At 46.8% G+C, this 24228-nt stretch overlaps 2 protein-coding genes across 4 annotated transcripts in view; both read left to right on the forward strand.

The window, feature by feature from the left end:
* NECTIN4 (nectin cell adhesion molecule 4) overlaps positions 1-23596 on the forward strand; it is a 133051-nt gene extending 109455 nt beyond the window's left edge. Inside the window, exons 5-9 of one of the 2 annotated variants that reach the window (XM_087943764.1) lie at positions 11314-11465; positions 13075-13222; positions 14286-14364; positions 18942-19073; positions 20029-23596. In XM_087943764.1, coding sequence (XP_087799890.1) covers positions 11314-11465; positions 13075-13222; positions 14286-14364; positions 18942-19073; positions 20029-20313 — 796 coding nt within the window. In that variant the 3' untranslated portion in view covers positions 20314-23596. The remainder of the gene's footprint in view (positions 1-11313; positions 11466-13074; positions 13223-14285; positions 14365-18941; positions 19074-20028) is intronic. The other variant, XM_087943765.1, reaches the window with a different exon arrangement.
* Positions 1-24228, forward strand: part of USF1 (upstream transcription factor 1) — a 160473-nt gene that overhangs the window by 59902 nt on the left and 76343 nt on the right. The window lies entirely within an intron of this gene.

The following is a 24228-nucleotide window of genomic DNA, read 5'->3' on the forward strand; positions in this document are numbered from 1 at the left end:
TCCTTCCTTCTGGAGCTTTTTTGGTGGCAAAAAAATGTAAGAGAGGGTCTTATTTTCGGGGAAACAAATCAAGGACTACCTATGTCTTATATGTAAAAACACGGCAGAGTTCTGATCGCCCCAGTGTGCCTTTTTAAACCGTCTCCTGTGGGTACCCCCACTTGCTTCCAAGCCCAAGAGAAGAGGCATGCTAATTCCTGCCAGCTAACGCCGGGGGCACCCGGTCTGGCCCGGCTGCCACCAGAAAGCGCCCGCCTGATCCTCCACAAGCACCTCTTTCTCCATTTCTAGGCTGTCTCTTTAAAGCTGCCTTTTTCTTTGGGGACGGACCAGCTGGGACTTGCCTTGGGTTTCGGGTAGAGGGGCCTTAGGGCAAAATGCAGCTCGTAGCCTTTGTGGTGAGCCGGGAAGGAACAGCCAAGTCAGCGCCGCGGCTGGGTGGGTGGGGAAGTGGGGGGAGGGGGCTGGGAGTCTTCCTGGGGGTGCGGCCGGCAGGAACACAATGCTGTTGCCGGCTGCCGCCCTTGCAGGACTTGTCACACAGCAGCAGCAGAAGAGCACCGGAGCGGCCCAGGTTGGCAGCCGCCCTGCCGGAGGGTACCTGGTGGCATGCCCAGAATGTCATCTCCTTGGCTTGATGGGCAATAAATGGCACATCCCTGGGCTTGCTGGGTTGTGAGAGGCTTCGTCTAAAACCGAAACCAGAAAGAAAACTTTGGAAGGCTAGAAAAGAGGGTGTAGAGTCTCCTGCTTGGGGGGGTTGAACTAGATGGCGTACAAGGTCCCTTCCAACTCTGTTATGCTGTTAAATCTGGTAATGGACTGAGTGTTTAATCCAAAGATTGCAGAGAAGAGGACCTGAGATGATAAGATAAAGAAACAGTTGCTGGAATTGGGAATGCCTGGTTTAATGAAAACAAGGATTAGGGGGGGCATGATAGCAGCATTCCAGGATTTGAGGGGCTGCACCAAAGAAGAGAGGGGGTCCCCTTATTTTCCAAAGCACCAGAAGGCAGGACAAGAAGCAATAAGGATGGAAACTAATCAAGGAGAGAAGCAACCTGGAATTGAGGAGAAACTTCCTGACAGGGAGGACAATTAACCAGTGGAACTGCTTGCCACCAGAAGTTGTGTTTTCAAGAAGCGACTGGACAGCCATTTGTCTGGAATGATCTAGGGCAGTGATGGCGAACCTTTTCAGCACCAAGTGCCCAAGCCAGAATGTGCCATGTGCACGCCGGAGCACCGGAAACCAAAGACCAGCTGGCCAGCCAGCTGGTTTCCGGATTCCCAGCATGTGCATGCACACTGGCCAGCTGGTCCTTGGTTTCCGGTGCTCCAATGCACGCAAAGACCAGCTGGTGCACCGGAAACCAAAAGAGCAGCTAGCAACGGCGCGCATGCCCACAGTGAGGGCTCTGCGTGCCACCTCCGGCACGCGTGCCATAGGCTCACCACCAGGGGTCTAGGGTCTGAGCAAGGGGTTGGACTAGAAGACCTTCAAGGTCCCTCCCAGCTCTATTCTTCGATTCAACACTGTGGGGACTTAGGAAATGCACCACTTTCTCTATCGCGGTGCCTCCTGCCCTTTGGAGCACCCCAGCCCCACCCCAAGTCCCACACAGCTCCCACCCTGCTGACATTCGAAAAGCCTTTGAAGGCCTGGTGATCTTCCCAGGCCTGGGGCTGGGGTGGGCATTGAGTCCCCCCCCCCCCCATGGGCGGTATGGTCCTGTGGTATGTTCCCTGAACAGCCATGGCTCTGTTTGAATCAATGTCATGCTCCTCTCTGTTTTAATTATATGCTTGCAGTATGACAGCCTTGCATTAAATAAATAAACGGTGGGAAGCGATCCTTTGCACCTCTCCGCCGGCTAACCCAGTAGATTCCCAGCAGCGAATGCAGGCAGTCCTCAACTTAATGACCATCCCAAATCTTGGAGGGTTTAAAACCCCCTCAATTCTCCCCAAGTGTAGCTTATTTCATTTTTCTTTCAATATTCCTAAACCTTATTTTACAATATTATCTAAATCCTTATTCAATTTCTGTACTCATTACACACATTTTCTTATATCCGTCACTTTTGTAAATTTTATCACATACTATTATTCCATTCATTGTTTCTTAAAGTTCATCCTAGAATAGAATAGAATTCTTCATTGGCCAAGTGTGGTTGGACACACAAGGAATTTGTCTTGGTGTAAATACTCTCAGTGTCCATAAAAGAAAAGATACATTCGTCAAGAATCATAAGGTAACAACACTTAATGATAGTCATAGGCAATCAAATCCCTTTCATTGTCAATTCAAGCTAGCCACTCCTTTACCTTACACATTTTCCCCTCTTTACTCCCTTTAATTCATTATCAAAAATTTATGTTAATAAAGTCATTTTTTAATTACTACATTCTACATTTAAAACAATAACACCATATATATATATATATCAATTATATCCATTATTAACCAATCCATTATCCTCCACTTAGAGACAAACAACCTACTCTCTAATAAACAATTTGGTTTCCGAAAAAAACTATCCTGTAATCTGCAACTCTTACACCACAAAAACATATGGACTACACAACTCAATCAGGGCAAAGCAATAGACGCAATCTACATAGACTTCTGTAAAGCCTTTGATTCAGTGGTACACGACAAACTACTACTAAAACTAAAATCTTATGGTATCTCTGGACACCTGCATAACTGAATAGAAGCATTCCTGTCAAACAGACAATAAATGGTCAAAATTGGGAGCGTCCTATCAAATTCTGTACCTGTCAACAGTGGTGTCCCCCAAGGGTTCTAGGACCAACTCTCTTCATACTCTACATAAATGACCTCTGTGATCATATTAAGAGCAACTGTGTTCTCTTTGCTGATGAGGTAAAGCTATTCAACACCACCGACAATACTGCTACCCTTCAAAAATACCTTGTCTATGTATCAGAATGGTCAATCAAATGGCAACTTCAAATCTCAACAAATAAATGCTCTGTCTTACATATTGGCAAAAAAATCAGAAAATAAAATACAGGCTGAATAGTCAAGACCTTGATGAGGATCCAAACTCTGTCAAGGATCTTGGAGTACTCATCTCAAATGACCTAAGTGCTAGAGCCCACTGTAACTACATAGCCAAAAAGGCATTAAGAGTTATTAACCTAATCTTACGTAGCTTTTTCTCTGGTAATATCACACTACTAACTAGAGCATACAAAACATTTGCTAGACCAATACTCGAATGCAGCTCATCAGTCTGGAACCCACATTACGTATCTGATATTAACACAGCTGAGAAAGTCCAGAAATATTTCACAAGAAGAGTTCTCACTCCTCTATTCGTTGCAGAATACCTTATGCTACCAGACTTGAAATTCTAGACCTAGACAACCTTGAATTATGCCGTCTTTGGTCTGATCTAAGTATGGTATATAAAATCATACATTGCAATGACTTACCTGTCAATGAATACTTCAGCTTCAACCATAGCAACACAACAGCATACAATAGATACAAACTCAAGGTTAACCGCACCAAACTTGATTGCAGGAAATATGACTCCAGTAACAGAGTGGTCAATGTCTGGAATACACTACCTGACTCTGTGGTCTCTTCCCCAAACCATCAAAACTTTAACCTTAGACTTAGACTGTCTACTGTTAACCTCATCCCATTCCTAAGAGGTCTGTAGGGGGCGTGCATAAGCGCACCAATCGTGCCTACCGTCCCTGTCCTATTGTTTCTTTTTATTTTTCTTATAAGTATCTATCTCATGTATTCAAAACTATGTTTATTCTTATATCTATTATCTTGTAAGCGATTGACAAATCAAAAAATAAAAGTTTCCTGAGGATGTCCCAAAGCAAGGTGCTTTTTCAGGAGGCAACTGGACTTTCTTGGTTTTTTGTTTGAAGATGTTTGGCTTCTCATCCGAGAAGCTTCTTCAGCTCTGGCTGGATGGTGGGGAATGGAAGGATTTATATTCCTTGAAGACAAAGCTGGTCATTTGCATCCTTTTAAAGAGTCGTTGAGGCCACTTGGAGGTTTATCTGTATCCTCAAGGTCACCTGAGTGGTGCTCCTGGTTCCTGTAGTCTGCATTTTTTTCCCTCTGGAAATCCATTTCTACTCCCACATCCTTCAAAGGGTGTCCATCCCAAATTGTATAGAGCTAAAAGTCTCTAGAGATTCTCTTCATCCAGGTGATGGCTGTCCCAAAGGTGTTTTTTTGAGGAGGCCACTGGACTTTCTTGTTTTTTCTTTTGAAGACGTTTCTCTTCTCATTCAAGAAGCTTCTTCAGCTCTGACTGGATGGTGGGGAGTGAAAGGATTTACATTGCTTGCCGACAGCTGGTCATTTGCATCCTTTTTAGAGAGTTGTTGCGTCGATTCACAGGAATTGCCCCCCAAAATCAGGAATGAACTTGGCTTGGTGACAAAGTGTCGCAAAACATGGAAAAGAGCAACTTTGCAATGCTGCTCTGCAAATTTGCAAGATTGAATGCGCTGGCGTGCATCGGATACATCCCGGTAGAGAATTGGATGCATTTTGCATAGAATTCAATCAATCACAGCTGGAAGGAATTTTGGAGATCTTCCAGTCCAATCCCCTGCTGCAGCAGGAGACCCTATACCAGTGGTAGCAAACCTTTTTTCAGCTCCTGTGCCAATAATTGCACACGCACTCATGTGCACACGCTTTTGTGCCAGCACCCAGAAGGCAATGCGTGCTGGGGCACCCACACCTCCTGCATCTGCACGCATGATTCCCCTTGCCGCGCACCATGCACCTGTGCATCCTTTTAAAGAGTCATTGAGGCCACTTGTAGGTTTATCTGTGTCCTCAGGTTTACCTGAGTGATGCAAATGGTTCCTGTAGTCCTGTAGAGGAAAAAAAAATTGCAGACTACAGGAACCAGGAGCACCACTCGGGTGATCCTGAGGACACAGACAAACCTCCAAGTGGCCTCAACGACCCTCTAAAACGATGCAAATGACCAGCTGTCTGCAAAGAATAAAAATCCTTCAGTTCTCCACCATCCAAGTCAGAGCTGAAGAAGCTTCTTGGATGAGAAGAGAAACATTTTCAAAAGAAAAAACCAGAAAGTCCAGTTGCCTCCTGAAAAAAGCACCTTTGGGACAACCATCACCTGGAGGACTGAGAATCTCCACAGACTTTTAGCTATACAATTTGGGATGGACATTCTTTGAACAGTGTGGAGTTTTAGAGTTTACTTATACCTATTATCTTGTAAGCAATTGACAAACCGAATAAAACAAAAAATAAATAAAATAAATTACATATATATTATTAATTATATATATATATATATATATATATATATATATATATATATATATATATATATATATGTATGTTTGTTTGTTTTCTCAAGTTTTCGCGGGTACTTACATGTATGGCATTCAGCTTTGTTCGGGTATTTTCCCACGTCATTGTAGTTGTGCTTTTAAAGTTGTAGCAACGTTTCGGCAGAATCTCATCTGCCATCATCAGGCTTCAGAAGCCTGAAGAAAGGTCGCCAAAGGGGATCATGTGAGCCCCACTGCCTCCCCGAGACACTGAGACCGTCATAAATGCGAGTCAGCTGCCAAGTGCCTGAATTTTGATCACGCAACCATGCAAAGATCGTAACTGTGAAAAATGGTCCTTTTTTTGGTGCCGTTGTAACTTTGAATGGTCACTAAATGAACCATTGTAAGTCAAGGTCTACCTGTACAAGTTAAAATCATTATTTTAGCACTGGGGGGAAAAAATGACTTATAACCAGCTCTGATGCGGATGCCCGCCAGACCTCCACCGTGGTCTTGGGTTCAAAAATTGGATCCTGGCATGCATGGATGTCAGTTGCATGGATCTGAGCAGGGGTGGGATTCCCAAAAAATCCCAGCAACCGGTTCGCTGCCCGGTGGCTGAGTGGGCGGGGCCATGGTGGGTGGGGCCTACCAGAACTTCCTGTTTCCGGCTTCTGGAGGGTCTCCAGAGGCTGGGGGAGGTTGTTTTTTGCCCTCCCAAGGGTCCAGAGGCTTCCCTCAGGCCTCTGGGAGGGTGAAAACAGCCTCCTCCAGGGTCTGGAGGCCCACCAGAAGCCGGAAACAGGCCTGTTTCTGGACTTCCGGTACTTCCAGGAGGCTCGTTTTTCCCCCTCCCAGAGCCTCCACACATCCCCTGCACTTACCTGCATTGAAAATGGGCCACGTGGAGACTCCGGGGAGGGGAGGGGAGGGGGGGAGGGGTGGGGCAAGCCGGTCAGTTGAAATACCGGTTCGGCGAATGCAATGCAACTTTAACATCCAGTTCTACCAAACCGGTCCGAACCGGTAGAATCCCACCCCTGCCTCTGAGGGTCATGTGATTGCCCTTTGCCAGCTTCTGACAAGCAAAGCCAACGGGGGGGATCTGGTTTTGCTTAATGACTGCCGATTCACTTAACAACTGCAGTGCTTTGCTTAAGAACATCGACGGAAAAAGCCTCTGTTACAGAATAACAGAGTTGGAAGTCTTCTAGTCCAGCCCCCTGCTCAAGCAGGGAACCCTCTACCCTACCTTTTGAAGAAGAGACTGGACCACCACTGGTCTGGAATGGTTGGGGTTAGGGACGTGATGGCGAAACTGTGGCATGCATGCCAGAGGTGGCAGATGGAGCCCTCTCAGTGGGCATGCTCCCCATCGCCAGCTGCTCTTTACAAGCGCCAGAGCACTGTAAAACAGCCCAAAATTCACCCCAAAACAAGGCTGTTTTCGGGCCTTTTGGGGGGGCTGTTTTGGGGTAATTTTCAGGCCGTTTTTGGCCCCAAAAACAGCCTGAAAATGGCCAAAACAGGCCAAAAAAGAGGCGTGCATGCATCGGCCAGCTGCTCTTCGGTTTTCCGGTGGTCCGACGCACGCACATGCACGTGTGTTCTCATTTGGGCACTTGGTGCCAAAAAGGTTCACCATCACTGAGTTAGGGGTTAGGGTTAGGGTTGGGGTTAGAGTTAGAATTAAGATTGGGGTTTGGGTTTGGGGTGGTAGGTTTGGGTTAGGATTGGGGAAGGAAGTTTAGGGTTAGGGGTTATGGTTGAGGTTAGGGTTTGGTGTATGGGATTTGGGATTAGGGTTAGGGGTTTGGGTGGTGGGTTTGGGCTAGGATTGGGGTTGGCATTAGAATTGGGTTTGGGTTAGGGCTGAGGTTAGGGTTAGGGGTTGGGTTTGGGTTTTGGGTTTGGTTGGGGTATGGGTATTTGGGGTTACGATTGGGGGTTTGGTTTGGGGTTTGAGGCTGGGGTTAGAGTTTTGGGTTGAGTTAGGGTTAGGGTTAGGCTTGGGTTTCAGTTGGGGATGGGGTTGGGGTTAGGTTTTGGGTTAGGTTTGAGGTTGGAGTTAGGGTTAGTGCTGGCATTAGAGTTTGGGGTTGAGTTAGGGTTTGGGTTAGGTTTAGAGCTAGAATTTGGGGATTAGGACTATGGGTTCGGACTTGGGGGTTAGGGCTAGAGTTTGAGATTGGGGTTAGAGTTTGGGGTTGAGTTAGGGTTGAGGGTTAGGGCTTGGGTTTCAGTTGGGGATTGGGTTAGGGTTACAGGTTGGTGTCATGCCCCTGTTAGAATCTGACTCCGAGGGAGAGGAGGAACAGCCAACAGGGAGTTGGAGTGTGGCTCCAGAGGTTGTGGAGGAAACTGGGGAAGGGCACAGGTCGGCTGGGCATTCAGACCCACTGTCTCTTCATCCTAGGGCACCATCTCTTCATCCTAGGGCACGCAGGGAGGAGTGGATAAGGGAGAAATGTGAATGGCGTGGTCTACGGGGGAGGAAGTGGCCTTGAGCCCCTTCATGGGCTGCACTGTGAGGACTGCTTAAAAGGACAAACTGTGCATGGCCCAGTGCTGGAAGCAAAGTGTGAAATAATTCTAGTCTTTCAGTTCTTACCTGAGTTCTGGCGTCCTCCCCAGTGTGTGTATTTCGATATCTGTGGATGTCTTCAAGCCCTTATCCTGCCTTGTCTCATTAATTGCTTCAGTGTGGTTTGTGTTGTTTTTTCTATTCATAATTGATATGTATTTTGAGTTTGAACGGCATTTCTTCCTTTTCACAACTGTTTGTGGGGGAGTTTTTTCTCCAGTCAATGATAATTGGACCTTTGAAGCCAAGTTGAAGGAATTAAAGGGACTTCACCTGTTTTTGTGACTTTGTTGCTTTGATATCCCACCCTGGGTCATCACAGTTGGGTTTGGGTTTTGGATTGGGGTTTGGGTTTAGGGTTGGGGGGCGCAGCAGCTGCCCAGGCCAATGTGCACCCGATGCTGCCGGCATCCGCGGGTGCAGAGTTTGGGGTGGGGCCCGAACAGGTTTCAGCACCGACTCTGCTAATCAGGTCACCGTGGGAAAAGGGAAGGCCTGCCTTTGATTTCAGCACCTATTGTGGATGATGTCATGGCTCCCTCTCCCCCCCCCCTCCCCCAATTTATCTTCCCTGAATCACCAGTCACAACACGTCCCTGGGATGGAGGAGCAGCCAGGAAAGGGAGGCCCTTTCTCCCTTCAGTTACTTTAACCAGCCAAAAACCACAGCCCAGGTGCCAGCAAAGTCAAGACGGTCCTCAAGTTACAACCGGGAAAGCCAAATTCACTTAAGAACCATGTAACTTACTCCACAACTGCAGTGATTCACTTAACAACTGTGGCAAGAGAGGTCATAAAATGGGACAAAAGTACAAGGACTGGTCATAAGTCACTTTTTTAGCTCCACCATAATTTTGAATTGTCACTAAATGAATGGCCGTAAGTGCAGGACTAACTGTTCCTGTTTTATTTCTTAAAACAAGGCTTAGTTTTTACTCTGCTGAAAATCTTTATCATCTTCCACATTTCTCTGATGCCTTGAAGTCGGACTTCATCCTGCCTAAGGTTTGGCCAAAGCAGAAGAAGAAAAATCAAATGTGTTTTGCACTCATTTTTCATCTGATTATTTTTGAGCTATTTCTTCCCAACTGTTGCACCTAAAAGCTAGTGGAGGAAATAGCCTATAAATATTTAAAATAAAGGGTGAGAAAAAAAAATAATATTAGCAAAAATCAGCCGTGCATGTTGCAGCCTATTCGTTGCTCTAAAAAAAGCGTGACCCTGGCACATGTACGAATTGGGCGTGCAGGCTAAAACCTGAAGGATGAGTATTAACAACTCACCCTAGAGAGGTTGTCCTGCAAGCCCCAGAAATAGGATAGTAATTTATCAGCGGTGTGGAAGTCAAGGAAGAGAGACATCCTGTGGGATGCTGCCTGGAAATACTTGCAGTTTTTAGCTTCAAGTCTAGTGCAGTGGTCGCCCACTGGCGGGCTGCAGACCACTGGTGGGCCACGAGAAAATTTTGGTGGTCCACAGAGAAATGTCCCCCCCAAAGTAATTAATCCAGGCTGCGTGGGAACACAAGGCTTGCATCGCTTGCATTGGAAGCAACACGAGGTAGTGAGGGGAGGGGGGAAAGGGTGGAGGGGGAACTTGCCCCACACGCCCCATGCGCCTGGCCTGGCCACCAGGCTGCTTCTTTCCGCTTCTTTCTTCTGCTTTTGGCTGCATGCAAGGAAAGCAGCCAAAGTCTTTCTTTCTCTCCCCCAAACTCTGCCAGAAATGAGTCTTTGGGACCCTGCAAGGCATCCTGCTTCAAGAGGCTGCGCCGGCAAAGACTCATTTCTGGTGGAGTTTGGGGGAGAGAAAGAAAGACTTCTGCAGCTTCTGCTGCTTTCCTTGCATGAAGCCAAAAGTCTCTCTCTCCCACCCCACACCCCCGAGAACGGAGCTGGAGACAGTATCCTGCGATCCCAAATAAAAAACGATCGATCAGTAAGAAAACGGGGTGGGGGATTTTTCCTGCAGACTTTTTGGGGGACTTTCCCAGGGTCTCTGGTCCATGGGATTTAAAATTATGAGTTTGGTGGCCCCTGAGCTCCAAAAGGTTGGTGACCTCTGGCCTAGTGTGTGTGCTGGTTGTGTGATTCTGCTGTCCATGAGCTGGGGTGGACTTCAAAAAATGTAGCAACTGGTTCTCTGCCTGGTGGCAGGGTGGGCGTGGCCATGGTGGGCATGGCCTAATCGGCCTCCTGCACCACCCTGGCCTGGGAAGGGGCTGTTTCCAAAGGCTTTCCTCGAACCTCCGGGGGCGTGAAAATGGCCTCCCCAGGCTCCAGAGGCTTTCCAGAGACTGGAAACAGGCCTATTTCCGGCCTTCCGGAACTTCCGGGAGGCCCGTTTTTCACCCTCCTCAAGGCTCCACACTTACCTGCGATCCAAAATGGGCCACATGGGGACTCCTGGGAGGTAAGGGGAGGGGGCAGCCAGGGGTGGGATTTGTCGGTTCGCCAAATTGGCCATAAAATTAGCTACCAGTTCGCCTGAATCAGTGTGAACCGGTAGCAGCCCAACCCTGTCTATGAGGATTGTGGTCTCACTCATTCTGAGGCCATCGCAGGCAAGTGGGTGACTAGGTCCAGGTTCTGCGCCTGGGTCCCCAGTCCCTTGTGGGGTAATGCTACCTGCAACACCTGGGGATGGGATGTGGGGCCAAGAGAAGGGTCATATAAGGGACGGCTGAGCCCTCGGCTGCATAACGGGGGGGGGGATGAGAGTCAGCAGGGATGCTCCTTCGCCTCCCAAGGCTTTGAAACAGATGGTGGGAGATTTGTACTTTCGGACTTGTGAGATTTTGTTCACGTAGCCTTACAGTAAAGGGGGATTGGTGTATCTGGTTGTGTTTCCTGTCTGGTCAGGCTGATAAGAAATCTTGCACTGTAACGTATTGCCCTTCCATTTCCCTTTCCCCTCTCATTTCTCCCTCCCCTTTCCTCCCTTCCCCTCCCCTCTCCTTTCCTCACCTTCCCTTCCCTTTCCTTCCCACCCCTTTTCTTTCCTTTCTTTCCCCTCTCCTCCCTCCCTTCCCTTCCTTATCCTTTCCCTTCCCTTCCCTTTCATCCCCTCCCTTTCCTTTCCGTTCCATCCCCTCCCTTTTCCTTTCCGTTTCCCTTCCATTTCCCTTTCCTCCTCCTCCCCTCCCCCCTTCCTTATCCTTTCCCTTCCCTTCCCTTTCATCCCCTCCCTTTTCCTTTCCGTTCCCTCCCTTCCATTTCCTTCCCCTCCCTTCCCTCCCTCCCTTCTCCTTTCTTTTCCCCTCCTTTCCCATCCCTCCCCTCCCTCCCTTTCCTTTTTCCTTCTATCTCCCTCCCCTCCTCTTTTCCCTTCCCTTCCCTTTAAGCTAAAAGAGGAGCAAGTTCCACATTTCGCTTTCTTTTTCACTCTGACCTTCTCTGCTCTCCCCACAGGCTCAATGAGTCCCTCCCCAGGGGAGTGAGGATCAAAGGGGATACCTTGCTCTTCCAGAGACCCCTCAAAACCGGAGACAAAGGGGTTTACATCTGCCGAGTATCCAACAGCTTTGCAGCCAAGGAAGTGAGGGCTGTGGTGGGCATCAAAGGTAGGTTCAGGTGGCCACATCTGGAAATATCCACGGGCCTTCCTACCTTGCGTGGTTTTTATTCCCGAGAAAATCAGGCGTGAATAGGGAGAGTCCCTGTTTGTGCCGTCCCAGTAACAGCTGGATGAAGAATGTTTGAAACAGGCAGAGGTACAATTGGGCCCGTAAAATGCATTCTTCCTTCCCTGCTTGAACTCATCTGTCTTTCGGGCCTGCTTAAGGCATATGAGAGTCATATTAGTTAGAAACATAGAATCATAAAGCTGGAAGGGATCTCGGAGATCTTCTAGTCCAATCTCCTAGTCCAGCGTGGTGCCCTAGAAGGGAAGCTCTCACCTCCCAATCAGGAGGCTGTGAGTTCGATCCTAGGTAGAAGCTGATATTTGGAATAGACTCTCCTGCTCAAGCAGGGGGTTGGACTAGATGACCTCCAAGGTCCCTTCCAACTCTGTTATTCTATTCCTGTGTCTTTTCTCCAGTGATTTTTGCCTTGAAAACCTCTGGTTGATGCCAGTTCATTCACCGTCTATCTCAGGACTTGTGTTTCGGATTGCAGCTAGTCTGCGACTCGCAAGCATTTGTTGACCAACTGTTCAAAGTTACAACGGGACCGAAAAATGGGCCCTCACACCTACGACTGTCACTGCATCCCCATATTCACATAATCACTATTTGGCAGCTGGCATCTACAGACAGTCCTCAACTTACAACAGTTCATTTAGTGACCGTTCCAAGTTACAACGGCACTGAAAAAAGTGACATGACCATTTTTCACACTTACAACTGTTGCAGCATCCGTGATCAAAAGTCAGGCGCTTGGCAAGTGACTCCTATTTATGCTAGTCACAGTGTCCTGGGGTCACCTAATCCCCTTTTGCAACCTTCTGACCAGCAAAGGCAACGGGGAAGCCAGGTTCACTTAAAAACTGTGTGACTAACTTAAGAAATAGCAACAGCGCTTAGACTTATGTCCCGCTTCACAGTGCTTCACAGCCCTCTGTGAGAGGTGTACAGAGTCAGCCTCTTGTCCCCAACCATCTGGGTCCTCATTTTACTGGATTGTAAAAAATCAGGATTGAACTGCTGGCAGAGGGCAGAGTTTTCCTGCAAAACTTCCTTTTAACCACAGGGAGGGAGGGAGGGAGGGAGGGAAGGAAGGAAGGAAGGAAGGAGGGAGGGAGGGAAGGAAGGAAGGAAGGAAGGAAGGAAGGAAGGAAGGAAGGAAGGAAGGAAGGAAGGAAGGAAGGAAGGAAGGAAGGATGGAGACAGGGAGAGAAGAGAGAGAAAGAGAGAGAGGGAGAGAAAGAGAGGAGAGAGAGAGAGAGACAGGGAGAGAGAGACAGAGAGAAAGAGACAGGGAGAGAAAGAGAGACAGGGAGAGAGAGAGAGAGACAGGGAGAGAAAGAGAGAGATTCTCAGAAACCGAATTAAATATATATATTTAATTACATTCAACTATGCCCAAATTTAATTCCATATCATTTATTCCATTCAACTATGTCTGATATGTGTGTGTGTGTGTGGTGTCTGTATAGGCACTTCAAAGCAGACCTGTGATTCCTGGTTCTTTCTGAGCTTGAAATCCTCTGTGTGTGTGTCTCACCTGCAGAACTCCCAGCCCCACAGGTAGACGTGGTCTCCATCTCCATGATCGGGGTGGGCATCATTTCGGTGGTCTTGCTCAGCCTCCTGATTCTGGTGATCATCCTCATGACATGCTACCACAAGCGGAAGACCAAGCGCATCACCAAGAAATAGTAAGCATGGAAGCTCAGGTCGATTTCCTCTCCTCTGGGGATCGACCTGGCCTTACGAGAAAGTCGTGAGAACTGGTCTGCTTGACCCTTCAGTTGTCAGGCTTCCAAGTAATGCACCCCTTGAAATCAGAACTCCTCAAAGAACAAGTTATTTGGATACATCATGTTGGCACAACCGGTGTAAGCCGACTCTGAAAGTTCCCATGGTTTTTCACCTTGATTCAAAGTGAAAGTTTTCCCCTTTCCCCAATCCCCCCATCACATGGTCCAGTCGAGATGCTGGCCAGTTGCTTGGTTATGTCACTCCTCCTCTCCCCAGCTACTTGTTGGAATGACCTTGGTTCCCACGAGAAAACATTTTGCTTTGACTGCAAAACTTCAGCTAGCTAATCCCCCCTCCCGGTCCCCTCTTCTGCTTTGTGGTAACCCACAAAACTCAGAAAGATGGTCTCAGACAGGTCCGCTCCAGGGTTGACACCGGTCATCGTCCTTGAGTTGGAGGTGCTCAGACGGATCTGTCAACTTCTTTTGAAGCTTGGCCTGAGGCTCATGATTAAATAGGGTATCGGTCAGAACCCTGACAGGATGAAGAAGGACCTTGGGTGGAGAAGGAGATCAAGGGTGGGGTGAAATAACACAGGGAAGAGGAACGGATTTATATCTAGATATGGCAGAAAAGATAGTACCACTTGACGAGGTTCTCTGACTGTAGGACAATATGTGTCAACCTTGGGCGCTTGAAGATGGGTGGACTTCAACTCACAGAATTCCCCACCCAGCTATGCCAGGGAATTCTAGAAGTTGAAGTCCACCTACCTTCAAGTGCCCAAGATTGAGAAATGCTCTTCCAGAAGTCTGGAAGTCCAGCCACCCATGAAGTCAACTCACATCGGGAGTTGAAGTCCAACCCATTTTCAAGTTGTGGACTTCAACTCCCCATTGTGGCGTGGCTAGCCAACTCCTTCTTCTGGTGTCAGAACCACAAAACAGAGTCAACGGTTGGGTTGAAAGGTGTTTTCACCAAGCTCACATCTTCAGTACCCCATCTCCTTGTCCTTGGCAGTGAGGAAGAACTGACTTTGACCCGGGAAAATTCAATCCGGCGCCTGCATTCGAGCCACAGCACGGAGACACGGCATCAGGTAAAAACTTGGGGTGTGATGGTGGTGGAGAAGGGTGAAAAACACAAAGGTTGGGTTGTGAGTTGTGGAGGAAAGCTCATTGCCTTCTGGATGGATTAAGGACTGGCCGTAGGACATAGAATCATAGGGTGGGAAGGGACCTTAGAGGTCTTCTAGTCCAACCCCCTACTCTTCTGAACAAATGGTTGTCCAATCTCTTCTTGAAAACCTCCAGTGATGGAGCACCCACAGCTTCTAGAGTCAAGCTATCCCACTGGTTAACAGAATCCCAGAATAACACAGTTGAAAGGGACCTTGGAGGTCTTCTAGTCCAACCCCCTGCTCAAGCAGAAGAATTTATGCCATTCTGGATAAATGGCTGTCCAGTCTCTTCTTGAAAACCTCCAGTGATGGAGCACCCACAAATTCAGGTGGCAAGTTGTTCCATTGGTTAATTGCTCTCAACTGTCTGGAAATTTCATCCAGTTGGACTTCCATGAATATGTGACTAACAGGAAGAGCATTGTGATGGTAGCAATGCCACACTAGTGGCACACCACACCATTGGAATGCCATTTCTGGCCAGGGCGAGGCCATTTGGTGATTACAGCTACAACTCTTTGCTCAACCTAGGAAGGAGTCTTTCTTGATCCCCCCCCCCCCTCAACACACACACACACACACATCCTGCCCTTCTTTTCATGTACTGAGCCACAGAAGTGAAGTTCTGGCTCTATTCTGATTGATGGATTAAGACCTCCAGCGGTCCCTAGTGGACACAAGCGGGAAAAACATGCACCTAAAAAGCATGTATTTTCTTCTGAGAAAACATCGCAAATCCTATACTAGAGAAGAATGTGCCAGCTCCAGGCCATAGGAAAGGAGGGAGAACATACCCAAAATTAGGACAGATGGCTGTACGTTTGCAAAAGGGAAAGCATGAAGTTAAATTCTCACTTGTAGGCAGTTGGTGGGCTACAATTTTTTTAACCACTGGTTCTCTGGCTGGGTAGGCATGGCCGGTTGGTCATGTGACCGGGTGGGTGATGTCACTCATCACACCCAGCCCTGCCGGTTGGGGCTAATCCCACCACTGGCTGGCCCCCACCCCCGCCCATTTGGGGGCATTTTCAGGCTATTTGGGGGGCTGTTTCCAGGCCGTTTTTGAGGCAATTTCAGGTTGTTTTTGGCTCGGAAAATGGCCTGAAAACAGCCTGAAAACCAGCCTGAAAACAGTCCAAAAACCAGGCTGAAAAATGGGTGGAGTGGGGCCAGCTAGTGGTGGGATTTGCCGATTCGTCGAACTGTGCCTAATCTTAACTACCGGTCAGTGCAAACTGGCAGCAGCTCACCTCTGCTTGTAGGGCTAACTCTGACATGAGGAGCTCAGATGGAGAAATTATGGTTCCCATGCATCTAATTTTCTCAGTACTTCTGAAGGCCTTAATGTAGGGCTGGTTTGAACAGAGGGTTTTGGGGAGACACCCCAAGAAAAAGGAGAAGCCAGAACAAAAAATAGGTTCCGTTTCTTTCGACGATTCGTAGACATGTCCACCCATCTTGTTCTCACAAGATATTTGAAACCTACAAAGATGCCATCCAAACAATATTCCATGTAGAACTAAAGAAGCTTTGTGGGTGAGAAGCTAAATGTTTCCAAAGAAGAAAACAAAATCCAGTTGCCTTTTGAAGAAGTACTTTTGGGATAAACTGACTTAGTTAAGTCTGCATTATTTAGGATTATGGGAAAGGCCTTCATAACAACATAACATCTCTTGTTTTGGAGAAGGCACGCATTTGTGTTTCTGTGGTAGAAGGCAGGAATTGGTTTATTTAGTTCAGGGGTCTCCACCCTTGGCAACTTTAAGACTTGTGGACTTCAACTCCCAGAATTCTGGCATGGCCGGCTGAGGAAGTCTGGGAGTCCACAAGTGTTAAAGTTGCCAAAGTTGAAGAGCTGACAGGAATTCTGGGAGTTGAAGTCCACAAGTGTTAAAGTTGCCAAGGGTGGAGACCCCTGGTTTAGTTTATTAAAAAGAAGGACTAGGGGAGGCATAATAGCATCTTCCAATGTAAGAGGAGCTGCCACAAAGAACAGGGAGTCAAGCTATTCTCCAAAGCACCTGAAGGCAAGACAAGAAACAATGAGAAGCAGCCTGGAATTCAGGAGAAGTTTCCTGACAGAGAGAACAATTAATTAACCAGTGGAACTGCCTCCAGAAGTTGTGGGTGCTCCATCCCTGGAGACTTTTAAGAAGAGGCTGGATAGCCACTTGTCCCAAATTGTATAGAGTCTCCTAACCAAACAGAATAAGAGGAAGGGACCTTGGAGGTCAACTAGTCCAACCCCCTGCTCAACCAGCAGATCAAATCTGGAGGGGGGGTTGCTTTAAATCAAGCTTCAAAACCACAACTTACTCCTGCCTGAGTAGGGCCAGATGAAGAGGCCTACAAGGAACCCCTGTTCTGACCCAGGCTTCCCAAGACCATGAAGCAGATTCCTCATCCCGATAAAACCCCTTTTATTTAGGTTAAAGTGAATTCCTCTCCAGCAAAGTCCTGGCAAACAGTATTTCAAAGTATTTCACCACTACAGACCTTTATCAGGCTTGGAGAGTTGCCAGGCCAATATCTTCCAAACGCCACGCTGTAACAGCAATTACTTGGCAAGAAGTCAGGAACAGATCTTCACTCTAATGAAGTGAATTAATTGTCTTATGCAAATACCCCTCCCCTTTTGCTCCTCTTTTAATTCCTATGGGAGGGGCCATTCACCACCCACCTGTGCCTTTACTCCTGAGTCAACCCTTGTTCCTTAACTGTTCCCTTCATCTGGCAGCTCTGCGCATGCACACAGTGGGAACAGGCTCCAGCTGTTCTTCTGCCCCACTGATCTCCAACTCCAAAGGCAGCTGATAACTGTCGGACAGCCCTGGCCCCATCTCTGCCTCTGACACAGAGCCCTCGTCAGAGCCTTCCCCCGACTCCAGGACTGGCCCATGTTCCTCCCAAACCTCCTCACTGTCCAAGTCTGCCGCCAACTCCGCTGATTGTTGGCAGACCACAATCCCCTCCAAATCTTGTTATAAATTCAATAAATAAATTCTGTAATTCTTAAGAACGTCATAACATCTGGATAACATAACATCCATAACCTTTCCGGCTTTGTAGCTCGGCGGGGAGGGACTGAGAAGAAATTGTTCCGTGCAAGTGGTGAGCACACAGGCGCACACCTGCTCACCCATTGCTTGCACAAGTGGGGATGTGTGCCATGCTCGCCCGCCACTTTTGTGCCCCGGTTCCGAACGGCTCAAAGCTCAAAGAAGTAGGCTGCAGCCCGGGACTTGGAGACTCCTAATCCCCAAGTCCTAGGTCCTCCTCAGATTCTGAGAACTGTGGACCCAATCCACCCTGGCTTAGCAGGAGGAAATAATCCCTAAAGAACATTGAGATTAGTTTAACAGATTAACAGAGTTGGAAGGGACCTCGTAGGTCATCTAGTCCAACCCCCCGCCCAAGCAGGAGACCCTATGCCATTTCTGACAGACGGCAGTCCAGTATCCCCTTGAAAGCTTCCAGTGATTGGGAACTATATTATCAAGTGGTAGCATTGACGTGGGTGAAAGAATGGATTGTATTGAGGAATACTAGATTGTTAACATTGGAAGATCATGATTTGTTATCAGGATGGCATGCATTTCTATGGTATAAGGAAAGTAAAATGCATGGGTATTTTAGAAGACATTATATCCAAGATTCATTATTGACAATATGGGATAAAATAAGAAAACAACATTACATGAAAATACCAGTCTGGTTGTCATCTATAGAGGCTTTTGCTTATCTAATTGTTTTTAAAATGGAACATACAGTTAGATATGGAGAAATATTAAATGAAAAGGGTGAACTCAGAACAAAGCAAGAACTAGTGGGGGGGTGATTCCCCCCCTTTTGAGTTTAAATTTAAGGGGGGGGGGGGGGGGGGGGGGGGGGGGGGGTTTTTTATTGGGCCCGGGGTTGGGCCCTTCCTCTAATTCCCCCCACACCCCCCCCCCCCCGGGGGCCAAACCCCCCCCCCCCCCCCCCCCCACAAAGCGGGGGGGGGGGGGGGACTCCTCCCCCCACACAAACAACCTACTTTTTTTGGGGGGCGAAAAAAAAAAAACCCTTTTTTTTTAAAAACGAAAGGACAAGAAATAAAGATGAATTGGTACTCATATGTGCAAATACATTCTAAATATGTTAAAGATAGTAAAATAGAAGGGTTTTACAATGCACTTACTGATTTAGATGAAATTTTAGGTGCTGATGAGAGGTTGATTAAAAAGTTATATGGTCATTTACTTGGAGTGAAATTAGAAGAAGAACAAGTTAAAGAGAAAACTTCCAGGGATGAAGTTCCCACAACTTCTGAATAACAGAATAATAGCAGAGTTGGAAGGGACCGTGTAGGTCATCTAGTCCAACCCCCACCCTCCGCCGCCACCCAAGCAGTTTCTGACAGAGGGCAGTCCAGTCTCTTCTTGATAGCTTCCAGGGATGAAGCTGCCACCACTTCTGAAGGGAGCTTCTCCCCATTCTATCTCTCTGCCCTTCAGATCGAAGAAAATCTTCCCCTGAGGTCGGAGAGCCGGCAAGGGAGTTTCCGCGGGGACAGCCTGTGCCGGGACAGCAGACAGGGCAGCTTTCGCACAGACAGCTTCCGGGAAACCAGCCTCTGTTCAGTGATGGTGAGTAGAGTCAAGCAAGGAGGCAGCCTCAGGGGGTCTCCGGGTCGCTCAGCTTTGCAAGGCTGGCAGGTTCTAGCATTCTCGGATTTTCATTTGTTTTTGTTTTTTTAATGTTGGATTAATTATGCTGACTAATGTGTAGGGATATTAACTCATCAAGTATGGTTGTAGTGTTATTTATCCCTTTATTACCTTTTTCCTCTTTTTACTGGTTGCATTATTATTATTATTATTATTGTTATTGTTATTATTATCTTCCTCTTCTTTCCTCCTCCTCCACCTCCTTTTTTCTTTTTACAAGTACACTGGGTGCTTTTGTACCAGAGACAAATTCCTTGTGTGTCTAACCATACTTGGCCAAATATTCTATTCGTATTCCTATTCCAATTCTATTCTGTTCTCTTCTCTATTTTCTTTTCTATTGTATTCTGTATTCTATATTCTATATTCTATTTCTATTCTCTATTCTATTCTATTTCTATTCTCTATTTTATTCTATTTCTATTCTATTCTACTCTCTATCCTATTCTATTCTATATTTTACATTCTATTCTATTTTTTACATTACATTCTATATACTATATTCTGTATTCTATTTTATTCTATTCTATTCTATATTCTATTCTGCTCTCTTCTATTTTATATTCTATTTTATATTCTATTCTCTGCTCTGTTCATTGTTTTCCAAACACACACACTTTTGTTTGCAATTTAGCCTTAAAAAAAAAAAAGAACACATCACATATGACTGTATCTATTTCATAAGTGTGAAAACAGTCATAAGTCACTTTTTTCAGTGCCAATGCAACTTCAGGATGGTCACCAAACTCACTGTTATAAGTTGAGGACTGCCTGTAGTGTTTCCAATGGCTGGAGTTGGGACCTCCTACGTTCGCCCCCCGCCATCCCATTTCCCCTTTGGGTGACCCTTTCTTCTTCTTTGCGTCCCGCTCAGGGAGAAGAAGCCGAGGGACGCAGCTACTCAACCTTATCAACCGTCCGGGAAATCGAGACCCAGACCGAGCTTCCCCCGCCACCCCCAACCCCTGTCCCAGAAGATCAGACGGAGGAGAAGGAGAAAGAGAAGGAGAAGGAGAAAGAGAAAGAAGAAGAGGAAGAGCGGAACGACGAAAACAATATCAAGCAAGCAATGACTCACTTTGTCCAAGAGAACGGCACTCTCCGAGCGAAGCCCACCTCCAACGGCATCTACATTAATGGGCGGGGACACTTGGTCTGACACTCGTGCCCCCTCCCTGCCGGATTCCCAGATCCGAGCCACTCTGAGCCCTCGTCCTAACTGCTTACTGGTGCCTCTTTTGGGGGGGGGGCAAAGATCTCATGAGACTCAGGCCCTCTCCTTCTGAGCCACTGGTCCACCCCAGCCGCAGGCTCTCCACCTTGAGATCTCCTGAAGGCCCCTTCCTTCTTCCCAAGACTTTGGCCAACGTAGAAGCCAACTTCTCCTCCAACGCGGAAGACATCCTGAAGATGCTCGGAAGCCACTTCAGGAACTGGGAGCCTCGGGTTTCCCCTGCCCCCCCCCCTTCTAACTGTTCTGGGCTGCCTCTTTGTATGAACTCATTTTGGAGTCTTTTGTGGCCAGGGATGACTCAGGTAGTGGGGGGAGATGGACAAAGCGTTGGAGAAGGACAAGCGAGCTGTCCCTTCAGGGCTCTTCAAGTGACTCAGCTGGGCTCAGGGGCAAAATCATAGAAACTCCTGTGTCTTTTCTAGCAATTATTATACTTAACTGTTGTTGCCGTTGTTAAGATGGCCCTTGGTCCATCTTTGGACAAAGGTTCCCACAGGCCACCAGCAGTTAAAAAGACGAGCTCAATTTTAATTATTATTTTTATTTGTGTATTATTAATATGAACCGGGCAAGGAACATTTTCCACTGTAAGTTTCAAGGACTTCCCAGAAAATGCTGAAGAAAGTACCTGGAGACACCCACAGAAGTCTTATTTCTGCTGGGTCAACGATGTTCTGCTCGGCCTGCATCATGGGACCAGTGGTTCTACAACTCCCAAAGCCATTTAGAGCAGAGGTCTCAAAACTTGGCAACTTTAACTTCTGGACTTCAACTCCCAGAATTCTCCAGCCTGCTATGCTCATCATCTATTAAAAGCTTTGCTGGCTGGAGAATTCTGGGAGTTGAAGTCCAGAAGTCTTAAAGTCGCCAAGTTTGGGGATCCCTGATTTAGAAAGCCCAGCACACATCCAAGCGGTGTGGTCCTACCATTGGAGACCAAGAAGGCTGGGCCACCCCATCCCCAGTGATCTTCAAGTCCCTCCCCCATCTCTTTAATTTGTATTTCTTAGCATGCTGCAACTATGAATATTTCTAAAGCTAACCAACAACTATGGAAATACGTATGCGTGATAAGTGTGTGACCCTGAGGACAGGTTTTGTGAGTGAGTCTGCATTTTGAACAGTGGTTTTTCTCAACCTCAGCAACCTGAAGAAGGGTGGACTTCAACACCCAGGATTCCCCAGCCAGTATGAGAGTTGAAGTGCACACATCTTAAAGCGTGCTGGCTGGAGGGTTCTGGAGTCCACATTTGATATTGAATTTGAAGTCTATCTTAGCAAATTTAAGACTTGTGGAGTTTGGCGCTCAAAATCCCCAAGCCAGCATGCTTTAAGATGAGTGGACTCCCAGAATTCCCCAGCCAGCATAACTTAACTGGCTTGGGAATTCTGGGAGTTGAAGTCCACCCATTTTAAGCTAAGGTTGAGAAACACAGATTTTGAGTTTTAGGGGAATTGCAAAACTGCTCCAAGTTCTCTTTGGATAGGCTTACGAAGTAAGTTTCTTAAACATCAACCCTTCTCTGATAAGTATATTTTAAGTCTTCTTGTGCATACTACACCTCATTTTTTTCATGCCTGCAAAGAGTTGCAACTGGGCTGAGAAACTACCTCCTTTAGAAAACTAGTTGACCCAAAGTGGAGGTGAAAGTAACCCACAATATATGGGGTGGAGGAGCGACAAATTTGGTGCACCACTACAGCTCTGAAGGCAGGATCAGAACTGCTATCGGGGTTTACAGGGAAATGCCTCAAAATTTCATCCATTTTGGACCTTCTGGGTCCCAGTGGACCTTCTGCCTGGACCCTGGTTTGGTCAGTTGCATAGGACATGAGATGCGGTGAAGACCAGTGGTGAAATGCTACCGGTTCGGACCAGTTCAACCGAACCGGTAGCAAAAAAAGCTCCAACAATCAGCTGAGAGATTTTTCTGTCCTTGATCCTCTCAGATGATTGGTGCAGCAGAGCCTCAGCTGGTGCTTGGAAAGCTGCGTGCGCCCATGTGTGAAGTGCGTGATCACCGAGCTGGTAGGGAAACTGGTAGAATCCCACCATTAGTGAAGACTCACCGAACTACATCTCAGATTGGCTCATTCAGACATGCATTTCCTGGAACTGCCACAACTGAGCTAACAAACACAGACACACAAACTCCTTCGAACCTGCTGCAAACTTAGCTTTGTTTTTAGCCTCTGTGTCCTTGACTTACGACCAAAATTGAGCCCAATGTTTAGGTTGCGAACCGAGAAATTCACTAAGTGAGTTTTGTCCCCATTTTAGGACCTTTCTCGCCCTGGTTGTTAAGTGAATCACTGCAGTTGTTAAGCTAGGAACATGGTCGTTAAGTGAATCTGGCTTCCTCACTGGCTTTGCTTGTCAGGTGGTCACAAAAGGGGATCAACGTGACCCCCCCCGGGACACTGGCCATCATAACTATGAGTCAGTGGCCAAGCATCCCAATTGTGATCAGGTGGATGCTGCAACAGTTGTAAGTATGAAAAATGGTCCTAAGTCACGTTTTTCAGTGACGTTGTAACAGTCACTAAACGAAATGTTTTAAGTCAAGGACTCCCTATACTATGTTAATGAACCAATAAGCTACAGAAGTGAACTAAATGGGCTGGATTTACACAACATGCCAAACAGAATTAAGGTAACCAAGTTTACATGTTGTGTGCACACAGGTTTTTAACTGACCCCTTTCAAGCATGTTGGACAAATCCAGAAAGCGAGCATGGAGTTTGAAAGAAAACTCTCCAAGGGTCAATTTGCTAAGAAATCTTTTGTTTTTCCTTGAAACACGATAGAGAATTTTGTGGGGTCCAAAACATCTATTTTAATTTCCCCCTCGCCTTCTTTCCTCTGAATCTCACAACTATCACAACGGGACTTTTTGGAAATGAACTCGACAGATTCCTTTTAAATATTTTAGAAGCCTTTTAAATATGTATTAATACTGTTATTAGCCTTTTTTTAGTTTGAGGAAATGAGCAACTGTCTTTCAACGATCTGTAAATGTCTTTGTATATAGAGAAAAAAAAGCAACGCATGTCTGTCTCACTCTGTGTGTGTGAGTGAGTGTGTGTGTGTGTGTTTGTGTGTGTGTGTAAAATACTCTGTGTATAGAACGGGACTTGGGATATGCCTTGTCAGGTGTAAGATGCACTGTTGGTTTTGTAAATAAATTGCAATTTTGCCATCCCAGAATTCTGCTTTTTGCTAAATATGCAAATCTTGAGTTTCTCTCTACTTCTATTCTAAGCGACTATAAGGGCTAAGTATCAAAAAATAGCCCTGTAATATATTTTGGAGAAAAAGGAAGGTTCAAAAGGCTTTCCAATTTTGATTTATTTGGCGATCTCTCAATTCTTGCACAAGTCCAGAAAATGTAAGTGTGCAAATGTACACATTTCTCTCAGACGTAGGAACTCTGGGAGTTGAAATCCACACGTGCTGAAGTCACCACGGTTGAGAAACATTTGTGTAACAGCAGGGATCTCAAAACCTTGGCAACTTTAAGACTTGTAGACTTCAACTCCCAGAATGACCTTTTCTGGAAAAGAAAAGAAAATTCTGGGAGTTGAAGTCCACAAGTCTTAAAGTTGCCAAGATTGAACACTCCTGGTTCTCACAAGTTGGTAAATCACACACACACACACACACACAAGTACCTAGTAGGGCAATTCTGCCCTTGGTTGGAGGTCTCTTGCAAGATCACAAGACTATTGTTCAGAGATGCTCCAAGGCAAGAGGTATAATTTCCTTTGCCACCCACAAAGACCATAGAAAAACATCACCCCATCCCTGCTTCACCCAACAGGTGGAGAAGCATCAGGGTT

The sequence above is a fragment of the Notechis scutatus genome, chromosome 14 (assembly GCF_049901735.1).
Source record: "Notechis scutatus isolate UNSWTSFEM ecotype Mainland chromosome 14, rNotScu1.2, whole genome shotgun sequence".
NCBI classification, from domain to species: domain Eukaryota; kingdom Metazoa; phylum Chordata; class Lepidosauria; order Squamata; family Elapidae; genus Notechis; species Notechis scutatus.